The 16943-nt window shown below is 42.5% G+C and overlaps 1 protein-coding gene across 2 annotated transcripts in view; it reads right to left on the reverse strand.

Annotated features, from left to right (window-relative positions):
- The window catches only part of ACVR1C (activin A receptor type 1C), a 98114-nt gene extending 81416 nt beyond the window's left edge, over window positions 1-16698 (reverse strand). The window contains exon 1 of one of the 2 annotated variants that reach the window (XM_063595378.1): window positions 15993-16698. In XM_063595378.1, coding sequence (XP_063451448.1) covers window positions 15993-16065 — 73 coding nt within the window. In that variant the 5' untranslated portion in view covers window positions 16066-16698. The remainder of the gene's footprint in view (window positions 1-15992) is intronic. The other variant, XM_034954306.4, reaches the window with a different exon arrangement.
- Window positions 16699-16943: the final 245 nt, after the last annotated feature.

Consider the following 16943-nt stretch of genomic DNA (forward strand, 5'->3'; position numbering starts at 1 on the left):
TGTAATTATTGGTATAACTGAATGAAATCTACCATATTGCTCATTGTTTTCCATTCATTGTTTTTGATCCCTTGGATATTTTACCCTCATGCTTTTGCATTAATTGAATATTTTTATTCCATTTTATTTACATTATTAGCTTATTATTTTTAACATTTTAAAAATATTTTTAAGAGATGCCCTTGCAGCTGGGCACAGTGGTTCATGCCTATAATACCAGCACTATGGGAGGCCAAGGCAGGAGGATCACTTGAGGCCAGGAGTTCAAGACCAGCCTGAGCACTGTAGTGAGACCCTGTCTCTACAAGTAACAATAATACAAAAAAAAAAAACCCCACAAAAAGTAGCCAGGTGTGGTGCATGCTTTCAGGTTTTTGTGGGTTTTGCCTGTTTGTTTTGAGATAGGATTTCACTTTGTCAGCCAGGTTGGAGTACAGTGACATGATCATAGCTCACTGCAGCCTTGAAATCCTGAGCTCAAGCAATTCTCCCACCTCAGCCTCCCCAGTAGTTGGGACTACAGGTGTGCACAACCATACCTGGCTAATTTTTTTCATTTTTTGTAAAGACATGGTCTTGCTATGTTGCCTAGGCTGGTCTCAAACTCCTAGGCACAAGTAATCCTTCCACCTTGGCCTCCCAAAGTGCTGGGATTACGTAAGTTCTTATTTATTGGAAAATGTCTATTTCTCTTTCATTTAAAAAAACTTCATATAGTATGGAATATTGGGTTGGCAATTTTTTACTCACTGCATTTAAAGTTGTCACTTTATCTCCCTCTGATGCCGAGCCGAAGCTGGACGGTACTGCTGCCATCTCAGCTCACTGCAACCTCCCTGCCCGATTCTCCTGCCTCAGCCTGCCGAGTGCCTGCGATTGCAGGCATGCGCCGCCACGCCTGACTGGTTTTCGTATTTTTTTTGGTGGAGACGGGGTTTCGATGCGTCGGCTGGGCTGGTCTCCAGCTCCTAACCGCGAGTGATCCGCCAGCCTCGGCCTCCCGAGGTGCCGGGATTGCAGACGGAGTCTCGTTAACTCAGTGCTCAATGGCGCCCAGGCTGGAGTGCAGTGGCGTGATCTCGGCTCGCTACAACCACCTCCCAGCCGCCTGCCTTGGCCTCCCTAAGTGCCGAGATTGCAGCCTCTGCCTGGCAGCCACCCCGTCTGGGAAGTGAGGAGCATCTCCGCCTGACGGCCCATCGTCTGGGATGTGAGGAGCCCCTCTGCCTGGCTGCCCAGTCTGGAAAGTGAGGAGCGTCTCTGCCCGGCCGCCATCCCATCTAGGAAGTGAGGAGCGCCTCTTCCCGGCCGCCATCACATCTGGGAAGTGAGGAGCGTCTCTGCCCGGCCGCCCATCGTCTGAGATGTGGGGAGCACCTCTGCCCTGCCGCCCCGTCCGGGATGTGAGGAGTGTCTCTGCCCGGCCGCCCTGTCTGAGAAGTGAGGAGACCCTCTGCCTGGCAACCGCCCCGTCTGAGAAGTGAGGAGCCCCTCCGCCCGGCAGCCACCCCGTCTGAGAAGTGAGGAGCGTCCTCCCTCCTCGTCCGGGAGGGAGGTGGGGGGGTCAGCCCCCCGCCCGGCCAGCCGCCCCGTCCGGGAGGTGAGGGGTGCCTCTGCCCGGCCGCCCCTACAGGGAAGTGAGGAGCCCCTCTGCCCGGCCAGCCGCCTCATCCGGGAGGGAGGTGGGGGGGTCAGCCCCCTGCCTGGCCAGCCGCCCCGTCCGGGAGGCGAGGGGTGCCTCTGCCCGGCCGCCCCTACTGGGAAGTGAGGAGCCCCTCTGCCCGGCCAGCCGCCCCGTCCGGGAGGGAGGTGGGGGGGTCAGCCCCCCTCCCGGCCAGCCGCCCCATCCAGGAGGGAGGTGGGGGGATCAGCCCCCTGCCCGGCCAGCCGCCCTGTCCAGGAGGTGGGGGGGCGCCTCTGCCCGGCCGCCCCTACTGGGAAGTGAGGAGCCCCTCTGCCCGGCCAGCCGCTCTGTCTGGGAGGGAGGTGGGGGGGTCAGCCCCCGGCCCGGCCAGCCGCCCCGTCCGGGAGGGAGGTGGGGGGGTTAGCCCCCCGCCTGGCCAGCCGCCCCGTCCAGGAGGTGAGGGGCGCCTCTGCCCGGCCGCCCCTTCTGGGAAGTGAGGAGCCCCTCTGCCCGGCCAGCCGCTCTGTCCGGGAGGGAGGTGGGCGGGTCAGCCCCCCGCCCGGCCAGCCGCCCCGTCCGGGAGGGAGGTGGGGGGGTCAGCCCCCCGCCCGGCCAGCCGCCCCGTCCGGGAGGGAGGTGGGGGGGTCAGCCCCCCGCCCGGCCAGCCGCCCCGTCTGGGAGGGAGGTGGGGGGGTCAGCACCCCGCCCGGCCAGCCGCCCCGTCCGGGAGGGAGGTGGGGGGATCAGCCCCCCACCCAGCCAGCCGCCCTGTCTGGGAGGTGAGGGGCACCTCTGCCCAGCCGCCCCTACTGGGAAGTGAGGAGCCCCTCTGCCCGGCCAGCCGCCCTGTCCGGGAGGGAGGTGGGGGGTCAGCCCCCCGCCCGGCCAGCCGCCCCGTCCCGGAGGGAGGTGGGGGGGGTCAGCCCCCCGCCCGGCCAGCCGCCCCGTCCGGGAGGTGAGGGGCGCTTCTGCCCGGCCGCCCCTACTGGGAAGTGAGGAGCTCCTCTGCCCGGCCACCACCCCATCTGGGAGGTGTACTCAACAGCTCATTGAGAACGGGCCATGAAGACAATGGCGGTTTTGTGGAATAGAAAGGGGGGAAAGGTGGGGAAAAGATTGAGAAATCGGATGGTTGCTGTGTCTGTGTAGAAAGAGGTAGACATGGGAGACTTTTCATTTTGTTCTGTACTAAGAAAAATTCTTCTGCCTTGGGATCCTGTTGATCTGTGACCTTACCCCCAACCCTGTGCTCTCTGAAACATGTGCTGTATCCACTCAGGGTTGAATGGATTAAGGGCGGTGCAAGATGTGCTTTGTTAAACAGATGCTTGAAGGCAGCATGTTCGTTAAGAGTCATCACCACTCCCTAATCTCAAGTACCCAGGGACACAAACACTGCGGAAGGCCGCAGGGTCCTCTGCCTAGGAAAACCAGAGAACTTTGTTCACTTGTTTATCTGCTGACCTTCCCTCCACTATTGTCCTGTGACCCTGCCAAATCCCCCTCTGCGAGAAACACCCAAGAATGAGCAATTAAAAAAAAAAAAAAAAAAAAAAGTTGTCACTTTATTGCAATACGACTGTTCTTGTAAAAAAATTAAAAATTAAAAAAAATAAAGTCCCTTCATTGGTTCGTGTTTTGCAGTTTCTGCTAAGAAGTCTGCTGCAATTCTTAACTTTGTTCCTCTTTATGTAAGAGGTATTTTTTAATGCAAGCTGCCTTCAAGATTTTCTATTTATCTTTGAATGTCATCAGTTAGAATATGATGGATATGGTCTATTGGTGTAGGGTTTGGGAGGAGAGAAATTTGTCTGGATTGGGCTCTCCGAGCTTCTGTGCTTGGTGGTTTGATGTCTTTCATTATATCTGGAAATTATTAACCAATATCTCTTCAACTATTTCTTTTGTCCCATTCTCCCTCTGTTTTCTTCTAGCATTCCATTTACACATATTTTATATTACTTGATATTACCCCATACCTCTTGGATGCTCTGTTGGGTCTTTTTGCTCCTCCCTCTTTATTACCTCTGGACGCTTCCCTCTTTAGTGTAATGGCTTTAAACAAGTATAAGTACACTATTATAAGGTAATTTCTAGTGATCCATCTTCAAATTTATGATTCTTTCTTTGGCTGTGTCAGGTCAATTGATGAGCACACCAAAGGCATTCTTCATTTGTTTTTCATATTTAGCATTTCCTTTTGACATTTTCTTACACTCTCTACCCTTCTACTGAAATGCTACAACTGTTCATGCATATTTTCCACATTTTCCACTACAGTTTTTAATCATAGTTATTTTAAATTCCTTGCCTAATAGTTTTAAAATATGCATCATATCTAAATCAGGTTCTATTGAGTGCTCTGTCACTTGTGAGTAGGGTTTTTCCTTAAGTATCTCCTCATAATTATTGGTTGATGTAAGTATAACTATACTATTGGTAAATTTAATCCTACTATTACAAGGTCTTTATACTAAAACTGGAGGTGTCAGGGTAAAGAGAGAAGCATGAAGTAAGAAGATTGAAGTGTCAGGTGTGAAGAGTAATGAGTGAAATGACACAGTATTGATTCAAAAGGAACATTAAGAAAGAATACAGTTAAACATAGAGCAACCAGTTAAAAATAATAATTAGGGGAGAGAGTTAAGAAATCCACAAAGAAAGTAAAATGAAATACTCAAAAAAATTACTAGTCAAAAAGAGGGCCAAAAAAGAGGAACAGAAGAATAATAAAAAGAAAAATAAATAGCAAGAGGGTAGGCTACCAATTACTATACTAATTGTTAATGGACTAAACACCTTAATTACTGTCCGAGTGTTAAAAGGTAAAAGTGAAGAACTAACTATATGCTGTGTACAAAGGATGCACTTTCATTATAAAGACACTGATAGAAAGGAAAGGAAAGGGAAAAAATACATGCAAATACTAAACATAAGAAAATTGGCATGGTTATATTACTATTAGAGTAGACTTCCAGACAAAGAGTATTACTGAGATAAAGAGGGACGCCTTATATTAATTAAATAGTCATTGCATCAGGAAGGCATGGAAATTGTAAATGTGTATGTGCCTAAGTATTTCAAAATATATAAAATAGAAACTAATGGAACTAAAGGGAGAAACAGACAAATACAGAAGTATAGCTGCACACTTCTCTCAGTAAGAAATATAGATGATGAGAACAACACTATCAATAAACCTCACCTAATTGGCATTTACAAAACAATACACCCAACAGCCAAAACTAATCTATGGTGGAATAAAGAACAGCAGATGCCTTTGGGAGTACCGCATTGAGGAATAACTGGGTAGAGACATGAGGGAGCTCACTGTGATGATGTTTATCTTTAATATCTTGAAAAAGATTAGGTGAATGTATTTCTCAAAATTTCATGAGTACACACAAAAGACTTGTGAATGTCATTACATATAAATATTTTATCCAAAAAGAAAAGTGTTGAACTCTGTGTAACAATATGCATGCTGAAGTATTTCAAAGAAAATATACTGCTATGTGTAATTTACTTGGAGATGCATCAGAAGATAACATATATTAATGGATAGAAGGATGGATAAATGGATATATATATGATAAGGCAAAATTATATAATAAAACAATAATGGTATAATCCAATTGGTCAGTATATGGGTGATAACTAAAATTCTTTTAATTCTAGTGTATATTTGAAGCTTAAAAATAAAAGTTGGGAGGAAAAGTAAAGCAAAATCAAACTTTCCCTAAACAAAAATTAATTAGAATGTGTTGCTATCAGAACTGAACTACAAAAATTGAAGGAAGATCTTCAGGTTGAAAGAAAATGACAACAGATATAAACTTTGATTTATACAAAGTAATGAAGAGTACTAAAAGTGATAAATAGGTGGGTAAATGTAAAATAGTATATTCATTTTTAAAATTTCTTTAAAGGTAATACGTAAAGCCAAAATAAGAACTATAAGTTTCAAGGTTTACAAAATATTTAGAAGTAAAACATATGAGATTAATAGCACAAAAGACAAAGAGAGGGAAATGGAGGCATATGATGGTAAGCTTCTTAAATAAGCTATGGTAATATTATCAATTTTGGAACAATCACTAAAAATAAAGAGGCATAGCTTAGAAACTAATAGTGAAAATAATATATAAAGCTAATATTTAGTCAATTTAACCAAATGAAGGCAAGAAGGGGAAATGAAAGAGGATATATAAAAATAAGATGACAGATTTATTACATACAACCGTATTGGTAAATATATTAAATGTGTATGTTGTAAATGCTCCAGTTAAAAGACAAGTATGTAAGACAGGATTTAAAAAAGCAGGACCCAAACATATGCTCTCTCTATAAGAAACCCAATTTAAATGTAAGGATATATATGAGTTAAGCATAAGAGAATGGAAAATTTATAATATGTAGACTTTCAGCACAAGAAAACTGGAATAACAGAGTAACTATATCAATAGTTTAAAAAAGTAGATATATAAATATTAACCATAAGAAAGGTGGGATAGTTATATTAATATCAACAGAGTGGACCTCAAGGCAAAGCATATTCCCAGTAATAAAGATAAGCATGTCATAATAACAAATATTACCAGGGATAAAGTAGGAGTTTTCCCAGTCATAAGTATGAATAAAGAGGACATAATAATCCTAATTGTGTATGTACCCAAAAACAAAATATTCAAATATAGGAAGCAACAATTAGAAAAAAACAAAAAAAGGGAATACATAAATCCACAAGTAAATTAGAGATGTCAACAATCCTTTCTCAATAGCTGGTGAAACAAGAAGACAGAGAATCAGTAAAGATAGAAAAGACTTCAATAATACTGTCTAGCAACTTGACCTAAATGACACTTACAGAACACTCCACTCATCCAAAGTGGAATACATAGTATTTTCAAGTACATATGGAGTATTCACGAGGTCAGACATGTGCCAGACTATAAAACAAACACAAATGAATTCAAAATAAATGAAATCATATAGATTCTGTTATTTCATCCCAAATGGATTTAAAGTAGAATTCTGTAAAAAAAAAGCTCTGAAAATTACTCAAATATTTGGCAGTTAAATAACAGACATCCAAATAACACACAGGCGGCTTCAAAAAATTACAAAGGAAACTAGTAAAGATTTTTAACTCAGTATAAATAAAAACACAATATCACAATTTATGGATGAGCTGAAGCAGTTGCTGAGAGGGAAACTTAGAAGTTAAATATGTATATTAGAAGAGAAGAAAGGTCTTCAATTAATTATTTAATGTGGGTCAGCAAACTATGGCCTATTGGCTATAAATAAGGTTTTATTGAAATGCAGCAACACCTATCTGTTTATGTATTGTCCGTGGCTGCTTTCATACTACAAAGGCAGAGTTAAGTGGATGCAACAGTAACTATTTGTTTCACAAGCCTAAAATAGGATAAACTCTGACCCTTTGAGAAAATGTTGCCAACACTTGATATAATGTACCTGCTAAAGAACCTGGAATAAAAAGCAATAACTTAAACCTAAAGAAAGCGGATGAAGAAAATAATGAAGAGAAGAAAATAACTGAAAACAAACAGAGAAAATAAATAAAACCAAAAGCTATTTATTTGCAAGAAGTCAATAAAATTGATAAACCTCCGGCTAGACTGATCATGGTAAAAGGAGAGAAAATTCAAATTCCCTATTTCAGAAATATTAAAGGGGCCATCACTACAAATCTTACAAATATTAAAAGGATAATAAGGAAATGTGGCAAAAAAAAAACTTCATGGTAATGGCAATATCCAAAGCATAGTTGAGTAAAAGCCATTCTGGGGAACATCATCTTGATTTGGCACAATAACTCTCTATACTTCTAAAGGGGTCCAGTTGTTTTAACGAAGTCAACTTTCTTCTCTCTACAAAAGGGAATGCCTTTTCATAGAACATAGCTAAAGAGTAGCTGTAGGAAATAAAGATTTTCACAAAGAGTTTCATTCAGTTATACATTTATTATTCTATAAGGAATCTTCTGCTAATTATATAATTATTCTGTATTCAACCTGTCAAATTTTGTGTAATGTCTATTTTCTGGAAATACAAATGACAGATTGCAAGTAGAATTTAAGTGAGAACACAATCTCACCATGACTATCAGAGCAAGCAAATGTCCACAGAGTAGAATTTTTACTCTTGGAGAACGAAAATGGAGATGATAGAGAAAAAAAAGATACACTTCCAGGGGAGTAGGCCAGGAAAATGCCATCGGATAAAGTTGTGAGATGTGATTAGTTAATACTCTTTAATATATTTTGGCTCTGTTGTAAAACAATCTGGTTTTTTTAAGCTGTAGTAATCCGGATTACCAGTTTCTGAATTAACATCTCTTGGATACGTATGCATTAAAAAAAATTTATATTTGTTGTTTTTAATTATTTTTTAATTGACACATAATTGTATATATTTATGGGATACAATGTGATGTTTTGATACATGTATACAGTGTCCAATGATCACATCAGGAGAATTAGCATATCCACCACCTCAAACGTTTATCATTTCTTTATGTTGAGAACATTCAAAATCTGGTCTTCTAGCTATTTGAACATGTCCATATCCTGATGAGTTAGATTTTTTTTCTAGTCCCGTTTTTGATCATAGAGTCTTTATTTCAGTCAATTATCGAGTTGCATAAAAAAAGGTATAAGGTGCTTAATCAATATGCAGAGATGTAGCATCCATCCCTGTCTTTTTATTAACCATGAGATAACAACGACAAAATAGATTGGGAGAAAATGTGTGTTTCACTTTCAAAATGGGAGCATCCTAATGATTTTCTTGAAGTGAAAAGTTTAATGAAAAAGTGGATTGATCTAATTTGGGATGTTTAAGTCATTGGCAAATTTAAATTGTTTTAAAAAAAATAATAATAAGCCAAGCTCTTGAGTCATACCTAGTGAATCACCCATGAATTCTTGAGATTAATTTAAAACAGCTCCAAAGAAACAGTATCTTTGCATGCCTACTGTCTAAAAGACAGAAGAGAACAACAGAAAGTAGAAGCTATTCTAGAGGAAAAAAAGTGAAGAATCAGGACACAGCAGAGCCGTGTTAGCCTGGCTGGCCAATCAGAGCAGTGAATTCAAGGGGCACATCATGAGGCAATGGTAGCCCCTGAGAAGGAGCAAAGTGTTGGCTTCTATGGAAATAAGGTCTTCCTTGTCTGTTTCATACTCCCACTCACCTCCTCCATCCTTTTACTTTTTACTGGATCCCTAAGTAGGAGGAGTAGTGATTTGTATTGTTCGGGTTTCAGGGAACCAAGTGGCCCACATGCTTTAGGGATCCAGCTTTCAAAGAACAAGAAAAACAAGGGGCTCATGGTCATGGCTATGTCTTCCTTCTTTTCCACAGCAAGTGTGGGAAAGGTACAACCTGCTTCCTTGGTAGAAGAGATCCCGCCACCTCTTTCCACAGACTTTCTACTTTTTCCCTCACCTAGCAGTCGCCCCTGAAATTATTGCCTGGAACTCCTGCCAGTTTCCATGAGACCTGGACTAATGCGAGGTATTGCAAATAGAGGTCCCTTGCTCCACAGCCTCTATGGCTTCATTTTGCCAGGACTGAATAGCCTTTCAATGGTTTCCTGGAGTTAGGATCCAGGGTTCGGGTTTATCACAGCTCCTCTACCTTTATCCTTGGGCTATTTAGTTGTTGAAAAGAAGAGCGTATTCAAGTTTGCCATGCTACTGGGGACAAAAGCTCCAGGTAATAAGAAAAAGTTACTTTGCCTTGTTTCACCTCCTTTTTCTATATGTCACCTCTTAACTGAAGATAAGACTCAGCAGCTAGTGTTTGGGTATTCCTAGGTCCCATTAGCAAAAGAGTCATTTGTGTATCATTTATGAACATATCTCAATTTCTTAAACATACTATCCCAATTTCTTCAACAATGTAAGGATAAATCTTGAGATTTTGCCTATTGACTGTGAAAAATATAAGACTTAGAAGACCAAAGCAATGGAAAACCAAGAAGGTACTATAAGGTATAACTAATGACGTTCTTCACAGAAATAGAAAAAAAAATCCTAAAATTTATATGGAACCACAAGAGACCCAGAATAGCCAAAGCTATCCTAAGGAAAAAAGGACAAAACTGGAAGAATCCCATTATCTGACTTCAAATTATACTGCAGAGCTACAGTAACCAAAACAGCATGGTACTGACATAAAAACAGACACATAGACCAATGCAACAGAATAAAGAACCCAGAAACAAATCCACACACCTACAGTGAACTCATCTTTAACACAGGTGCCAAGAACATACACTGGGGAAAGGATAGTCTCTTCAATAAATGGTCCTGGGAAAACTGGATATCCATATGCAGAAGAATGTAACTAGACCCCTATCTCTTACTATATACAAAAAAAGTCAAATCAAAATGAATTAAAGACCTCAAACTATGAAACTACTACAAGAAAACATTGGGGAAAATCTCCAGGACATCAGTTTGTGCAAAGATTTCCTGAGTAATAGCCCACCAGCACAGATGCCCAAAGCAAACATGGACAAATGGGATCACATCAAGTTAAAAAGATTCTGCATGGTAAAGGATACAATCAACAAAGTGAAAAGACAATCCACAGAATGAGAGAAAATATTTGCAAACTACCCCTTTCACAAGGGATTAATATCCAGAATATATAAGGAGCTAAAACAACACTGTAGGGAAAAAAAATCTAATAATCCAATAAAAAATTGGCAAAAGATTTGAATAGCCTTTTCCCAAAAGATGACATACAAATGGCAAACAGCACATGAAAAGGTGCTCAACATCACTGATCACCAAAGAAATGCAAATAAAAACTACAATGATATCATCTCACCCCATTTAAAATGGCTTACATTCCGAAGACAGGCAATAATGAATGCTGGCAAGGATGTGGAAAAAAGCGAACACTTGTACACTGTTGGTAGGATTGTAAATTAGTACAACCACTAAGAAGAACCCTTTGGAGGTTCCTCAAAAAATTAAAACTTGAGCTACCATATGATCCAGCAATCCCACTGATGGATATAACCCAAAAGAAAGAAAATCAGTATATGGAAGAGATCTGCACTTCCATGTTTGTTGCAGCCCTATTTACAATAGCTAAGATTAGGAAGCAACCTAAGTGTCCATCAACAGACGAATGGATAATGAAAATCTGGTATATATACACAATGGAGTACTATTCAGCCATAAAAAAGAATGAGATCCAGTCATTTGCAACAACATGGATGGAAGTGGAGATCATTATGTTAACTGAAATAAGCCAGGAACAGAAAGACAAACATGACATATTCTCACTTATTTGTGGGATCTAAAAATCAAACTCATGGTCAGAGAGAATAGAAAGCTGGTTAGCAGAGGCTGGGAAGGGTAGTAGGGGGTTGGTGGGGGAGGTGGGGATGGTTAATGGGTACAAAAATATGGAAAGAATGAATAGGTCCTACCATTTGATAGCACAATAGGGTGACTATAGTCAGTAATAATTACATATCTTAAAATAAAGAATGTAATTGGATTGTTTGTAACTCAAAGGATAAAATGCTTGAGGGGATGGATACCCCATTTTCCATGATGTGCTTATTTCACACTGCATGCCTGTATCAAAACATCTCATGTACCCCATACATATATATATATCTACTATGCACCCACAAAAATTTTTTTAAATAATTTAAATTTTTTTAATGATAAGGTATAATACATAGCACACTCTTTATGCTTAGAATTTTTCCTTTGTTTTGTTCTGTTTACTAATTATACTTGAAAATTAATTCTCTTGTTCTATTATTTATTAAAATAAACTCTTTATATATATGTCAACATAATCTGAGCTTTTTAATGATCCATGCCTGCAGTTGTCCACTTATAGGACACTACAGATCTCAAATTGAAGATAACATTAATCATTTGGTAGGTCAAGACTAAGCTAGAGCAGGAACTAAACAGCTTCAGGATGATATTTATGTATCCAAGCCCCTTCCCCAAAATCTTGTCATTGCTTTCTTAGGAACATGCTCTAAAACTTCAAACTATATCAGAATAACAGGTCCTACAGGGCTCAGCAGCCTCCTTATTCCTGCCTCTATCCAATCTCCTCTCCTCTTAACCTTATTTACGGCAAGAGATGCAAGTAGTGCCAAGAAAAGTACAACAAAGTGGGTCTTGGCTACTGCCTGAAAGCATTTCCCCAAAAGAGAAACATGAAAGTGTATTCAAAAGGAAACTACTCCAAAACCGCATCTGAAAATAACCACTTCCAAAATACAGCAAACTTGGGAAAAACCAACTGCTTTCATGCAACAATCAAGGGAATCAAGAGTTATTCTTGTTTTTTTCACCCATATTTTCATGTCTAGATACTCATGTAGGATTGGAGAAAACTAGGTATCCTTTCAGGTTCACGCAGAAGAGAGATATCCTGTGCAAAGAGTTGGGAGTGACACGTTGGGAGACGCACATGAAGACAATAACGGAGCTAGAACAGGCGAGGGTTTTAGAGCTGAGGACTAGAAAATAGGTCTTCACTTCTCTTTTTAATAAAAGAGCCAGAAATACATGCATCAGGAATGGTTTATCTCACAACAGGACTTCTTTTATGTTGGTTTGCAAGATAAAAGTACAGAACACCCAGTTAAATTGGAATTAAACAGCAATTAATTTTTAATATACTTGTGTTCCATGTCATACCTGTGACACACTTATACTAAAGAGGTATTCATTGTTTATCTCAAATTCAATCTAACAAGGTATTCTCTGCCTTATTTGCTAAGTCTGTGGCTCTATTTAATGCGTCTTTGAAAAGTTATCAGTAAATGCCCTTGGCTCTCAATTTTTTATCATCAGTCCATATTTATCCCCTGAACTTCAGACCCAGAAAACCAATTGCTTACTTAACATCTCCATTTCAGCATCTGAGAGGCATTTTGAACTCAACATATTCAAAACTGAGCTCCTGTGATCTGTCAGCACCAACCCTTCTCTCCCCAGACCAGCTTTTCCTGCAGTCTGCCCCACCCCAATTAAGGGTCCATTCTTCCATTGCTTGGGTCAAAAATGTAGCATCATCCTTAGCTACTCACTTTCACACCTCAAAGTCCTTTATTTTTTGTATGAGTTTAGCAATTCAGAGGAAATCTCTAAGCATAGTTTCTCCTGGGCCAGAGATGTCTTCCTTGGAACCAGGGAGCCTCTTGCCACATCTGTGTCAATCAACCAATAAATGACTATGCTTAAAGAAGGGCAAAGGTGGCAACATCTTTTGCATTTATAAACTCAGTCAGCCCTGAGCTTTCACTTTCACTTCCAGCAACACTGTGGAAAACTCTTAGTGGAAACTGCTAACTATTGTTTGCAGTGGGGGTGAGGGGGTGCAGGGGGGTGCAGGGGGGTGGGGGGAAGAATTTCATTACTTGAAACCCCCACTCTCACCCTGGTTATTAAGGAAATATTTATTCCATTTTTGGAGTAACAACATAGGGCTTTCTGGACTCTTAATAATCCTTTCTGGACCAGAGGACAAAGGAGTTTCAAGAAATTAGAAGAGAATGCACAATATGTAAATCTATGTAACATCCAAATCACAGCTTCAAAGTAGAGAACTCCAGGACATTTTCTGCCACTTCTTTTTTGGGTACACATGGTGAATATTGTGAAGCCATGTCAGGTCTCTCTTATCAAACATCAAGGCATCCAGAACCTACATAACCAGAGCAACTCAGAGGAGCCTGAGTTTTTCATTTCTCTTGTTTTTAGAGACGGTGCCTCACTGTGTCACCCAGGCTGGAGTGCAGTGGTGCGATCATGGCTCACTGCAATCTTGAACTCCTGGTCTCAAGCAATTCTGTCTCAGCCTCCCAAGTAGCTAGGACTACAGGTGTGTGCCACCAGAACTGGCTAATTGTTTTTAAATTTTTTGTAGAGATGGCATCTCACTGTTGCCTGAGCTGGTCTTGAACTTGCTGGCCTCAAGCAATCCTCACACCTCGGCCTCCCAAAGTACTGGGATTAGAGGCGTGAGCCACTGCACCCGGGCAGCCTGATTTTTTTAATTCCAGTCCAGACCAATAAATAGTTTTTCTAAGTCTCTACCAGCTGTTATCTTCTGAGATTCTCAAAAAGGAGCAATGGACACCCCTAAGGTGACAACAATGTGGGGAATGAGCAGCCAAAGTAAAAAAGGTTTACTGGTTTATCATGTGTTCAGATATTTAAAGTCGTAGGCCTGCTCTGCAGATCCAGATGAAAGGTGGTGCCTTCTGTCACACAGTTTCACTGACTATGTCATTACATCAAGAACAACTTCTCATATAACATTCCAACAACAGCAAGTACATGTCATAAATGGCCAATACGATTAACAGTATAATTTGTAAAAGTGACCAGGTAAAAATACAGTTGGCTAACCATGTCATAAAACCAACTGAAAAAGTGAAAAGCAGAACAAAACTACCTTGAATCTTTCTACTAAATAGCCAGAGTTTTATATAAAGTTAAGAATAAATACTATAAGTAGCAATATACATTGTTAACGTGGGACACAGAGGGGTAAAAACTTCTTAAGGAGTTTGAAAATGATTGCACTTGACATAGAAAAGTTTTTCATAAAAGTTCAACTTCAATAAATACGTCTCTATTATATTATTCCATATCATGCATTTTTCTTAGACTTCAAATTTTAAGTGAGCGACTTTGAATGGATTATCTTTTTTTATTTTTTGCATATTTCAATGTCAAAAGTTTCCATGCCTTTTCAAGAACATGAGGCATGTTGCTATGCTCAAGGTCTCTGAAATTTTCTAAAGATTCTGGGTATACAACAAAATATACCCTTGAAGCTACATTTTTAAAAAATTGAATCTGTTTTGTAAAAATGTGTGCAGCCAAGTTATCAGCTCCTCCAAATAAAAAGAGTTGTACAGACAGCCTCCAGAGGCAGTTTCACCCCATCAAAACTGTGATACCTTGAAGACTTTTTTTTTGTAAACTCTATTAAATTGTCAAGAGCACTTTCAGTATCCCAAGTTAGCAGAGTTTTCACCCATTTTTTAAAGACTTTCCCATAGTTGGTTTTCTCCCACTTATAAATTTATTAACTCTAAATGCAAATATTTCACTTTATCCCATCATCTTTCTAACAGTCTTGGGCTGTTTTCCTAAAAGATAACTGGAATGTTTTAATCCTCAGATTTTGTCAATTAATCCTTTTCAATAATCAAATTTATATTTGAATATTGTATTTAGTGATTCTCTCAGGCCATCTGAAACACTGAAATCTGTACATGACAGCAATCACATCATTCAAATCATTCTCTTGCACATGTCACTAAGAGGAAAACGACCCACCATTAATATAGCTATTAATGTCAAACAGATTGTCATCTGGGAAAACAAAATGCATCAAAATCAGCTTCGGACAAAACACAGCTCTATGGGAAAACACCAGATTTTTATGTGCAAATGTCTTCAATGTATGATAGAAATTTTTAAAGAATGAGTTAGCAAAGAATCTGCTCCTCCTCTGCATAATCCAGGACAATGTAATGAAAATAGTTTTCGAGGTAAAGGGCTTTTAGTCACAGCATATTATGATTTTACCAAAGATGCATTTGCCCCACTTTCTAGTAAACATTATAAAGAAACGTCTGGCTTCTAGATTGGGTAGAGGGCTCTATTTAGCCTATCAAGGCACAGACCTGTTATAAACTCTGGGGCGCTTGCCAGAATTTTTTTCCCCAGGAACTCTGAGTAAAGATCGTACCTCGAAAGCAATGTGCGTTGCAAACCACACAGATTTAAGCTCCCACTCTCGCCTCCATAGCTTGGCATCTGCGGCTTTTGGGGTATTCCCCGCCTCCTAAAACTCAGACTAAATCACCACCTCCCACCACCACCATGCCACCATCCTTGAGCAGCTCTCAGGGGCTTAGCACAGAGCGCGTCCGACGCATACCTGCTGCCCTCCAGGTCCCTGCAGGGTGAACCCAGCTCCCAGCCATGCGCGCACCCACAAACGCTCTCCTATTTTCTCCGCTGCAAACTGCCCACAAATTAGTCACCCACCTCACCCCTACTACTTATTCCCCCACGTCCCTGCTGCCTTTTCCCTCTTCCGGGCGGCTTCGTCCCCAACACACCTGTCTACCCCTACGGCTGCCAGACGTCATGTGCCCACGCTGCACCCTATCCCGCGCCCCCTCAATCCGACTGGCGCTTCCCCGTCCGCCCCGAAGGTCAGTTTGCTCGGAGCACCCCCTGTCCCCCACCCCCGTGCCCACCCGCAGACCTCCTCCCAGCTCCCACCCTCGCGGGCGTCGGGAGAGAAACCAGCACCGTACCTGCCGAGAGCTCGGCGGCCGCGGCGAGCAGCAGGAGAGCCTGGCGGAGCGCTGAGCAGAGCGCCCGGGTCATCGCCACCAGGCGGCCGCGCCGGGGCTGCGAGGCCCCAGAGCAGAGCGAGGCAGCCGGGGCAGCACGGCCCGCTTTGAAGTTCCCGGGCCGCGGGAGGGGAGCGCGGCACCGACACCCTTTTGAAGTGCGCGGTTGGCTCTAGTCAGTGTGGGCGCCCCCCTCCCCGGCCGCCCCCATCCCACGCCCCCCGCGGCTGGCGGTGCGCGGCGCTCCTGCCACTGGCCCCGCAGCCGGGCGGGGAGGGGGTGGTGGGGCGGGCGGCAGAGCCCGCCCCTGCCGCGCCTCCGCCCCCTGCGCCCTCTCGCAGCCGCCCGGGCCTGCTGCTGCAGGGCAGGCAGGCAAAGGCGGCCCTGTGCCCGGCAGTGAGATCGCCCAGAGCTGGGGCGAAGAAAGAGGGGGCGTGGGGAAGCGGTGCGGAGCCTCCGGGACTAGATACTCAGGAATGGGGCTTCTCACGGGAGGAAAAGCCCCACTGAGACTTTAGGGAAACTTCAACTACGCGGCGATTGCGCCCAGGTGATCCGCTCTATAACCTCCCGCAGAAGAGCCAGCCTCCTAGCTCTCCTGACGTTTGTTGTCCAGGGTCCTTAAGTCCAACCAGGTTGCGCTGTGAGAGCCCCGCGGGCTTCCTACTGGCTTGTCCCACCCCTGCGTCCTGGCCATTTGTGCCTCTGGGGAAGGGCGCCCTCTCTGTTCATCCCTGGAAATGACCAGTTGTCCGACTGCCTTCTGGACCTATAAGCTTTGGTTTAACAAACTTCATCTCTTTTTGGGTGCCTTTTGGGAACCCTTCCCTCTATGAATGGCGACCAAAGCTGGACCACCTGCGCCAGGTGATGTGGCCATCTACAATGTGTGACCCACGTCTGGTGGTAAAA

This window comes from Pan paniscus, chromosome 13 (assembly GCF_029289425.2).
Source record: "Pan paniscus chromosome 13, NHGRI_mPanPan1-v2.0_pri, whole genome shotgun sequence".
Classification (NCBI taxonomy): Eukaryota; Metazoa; Chordata; class Mammalia; order Primates; family Hominidae; genus Pan; species Pan paniscus.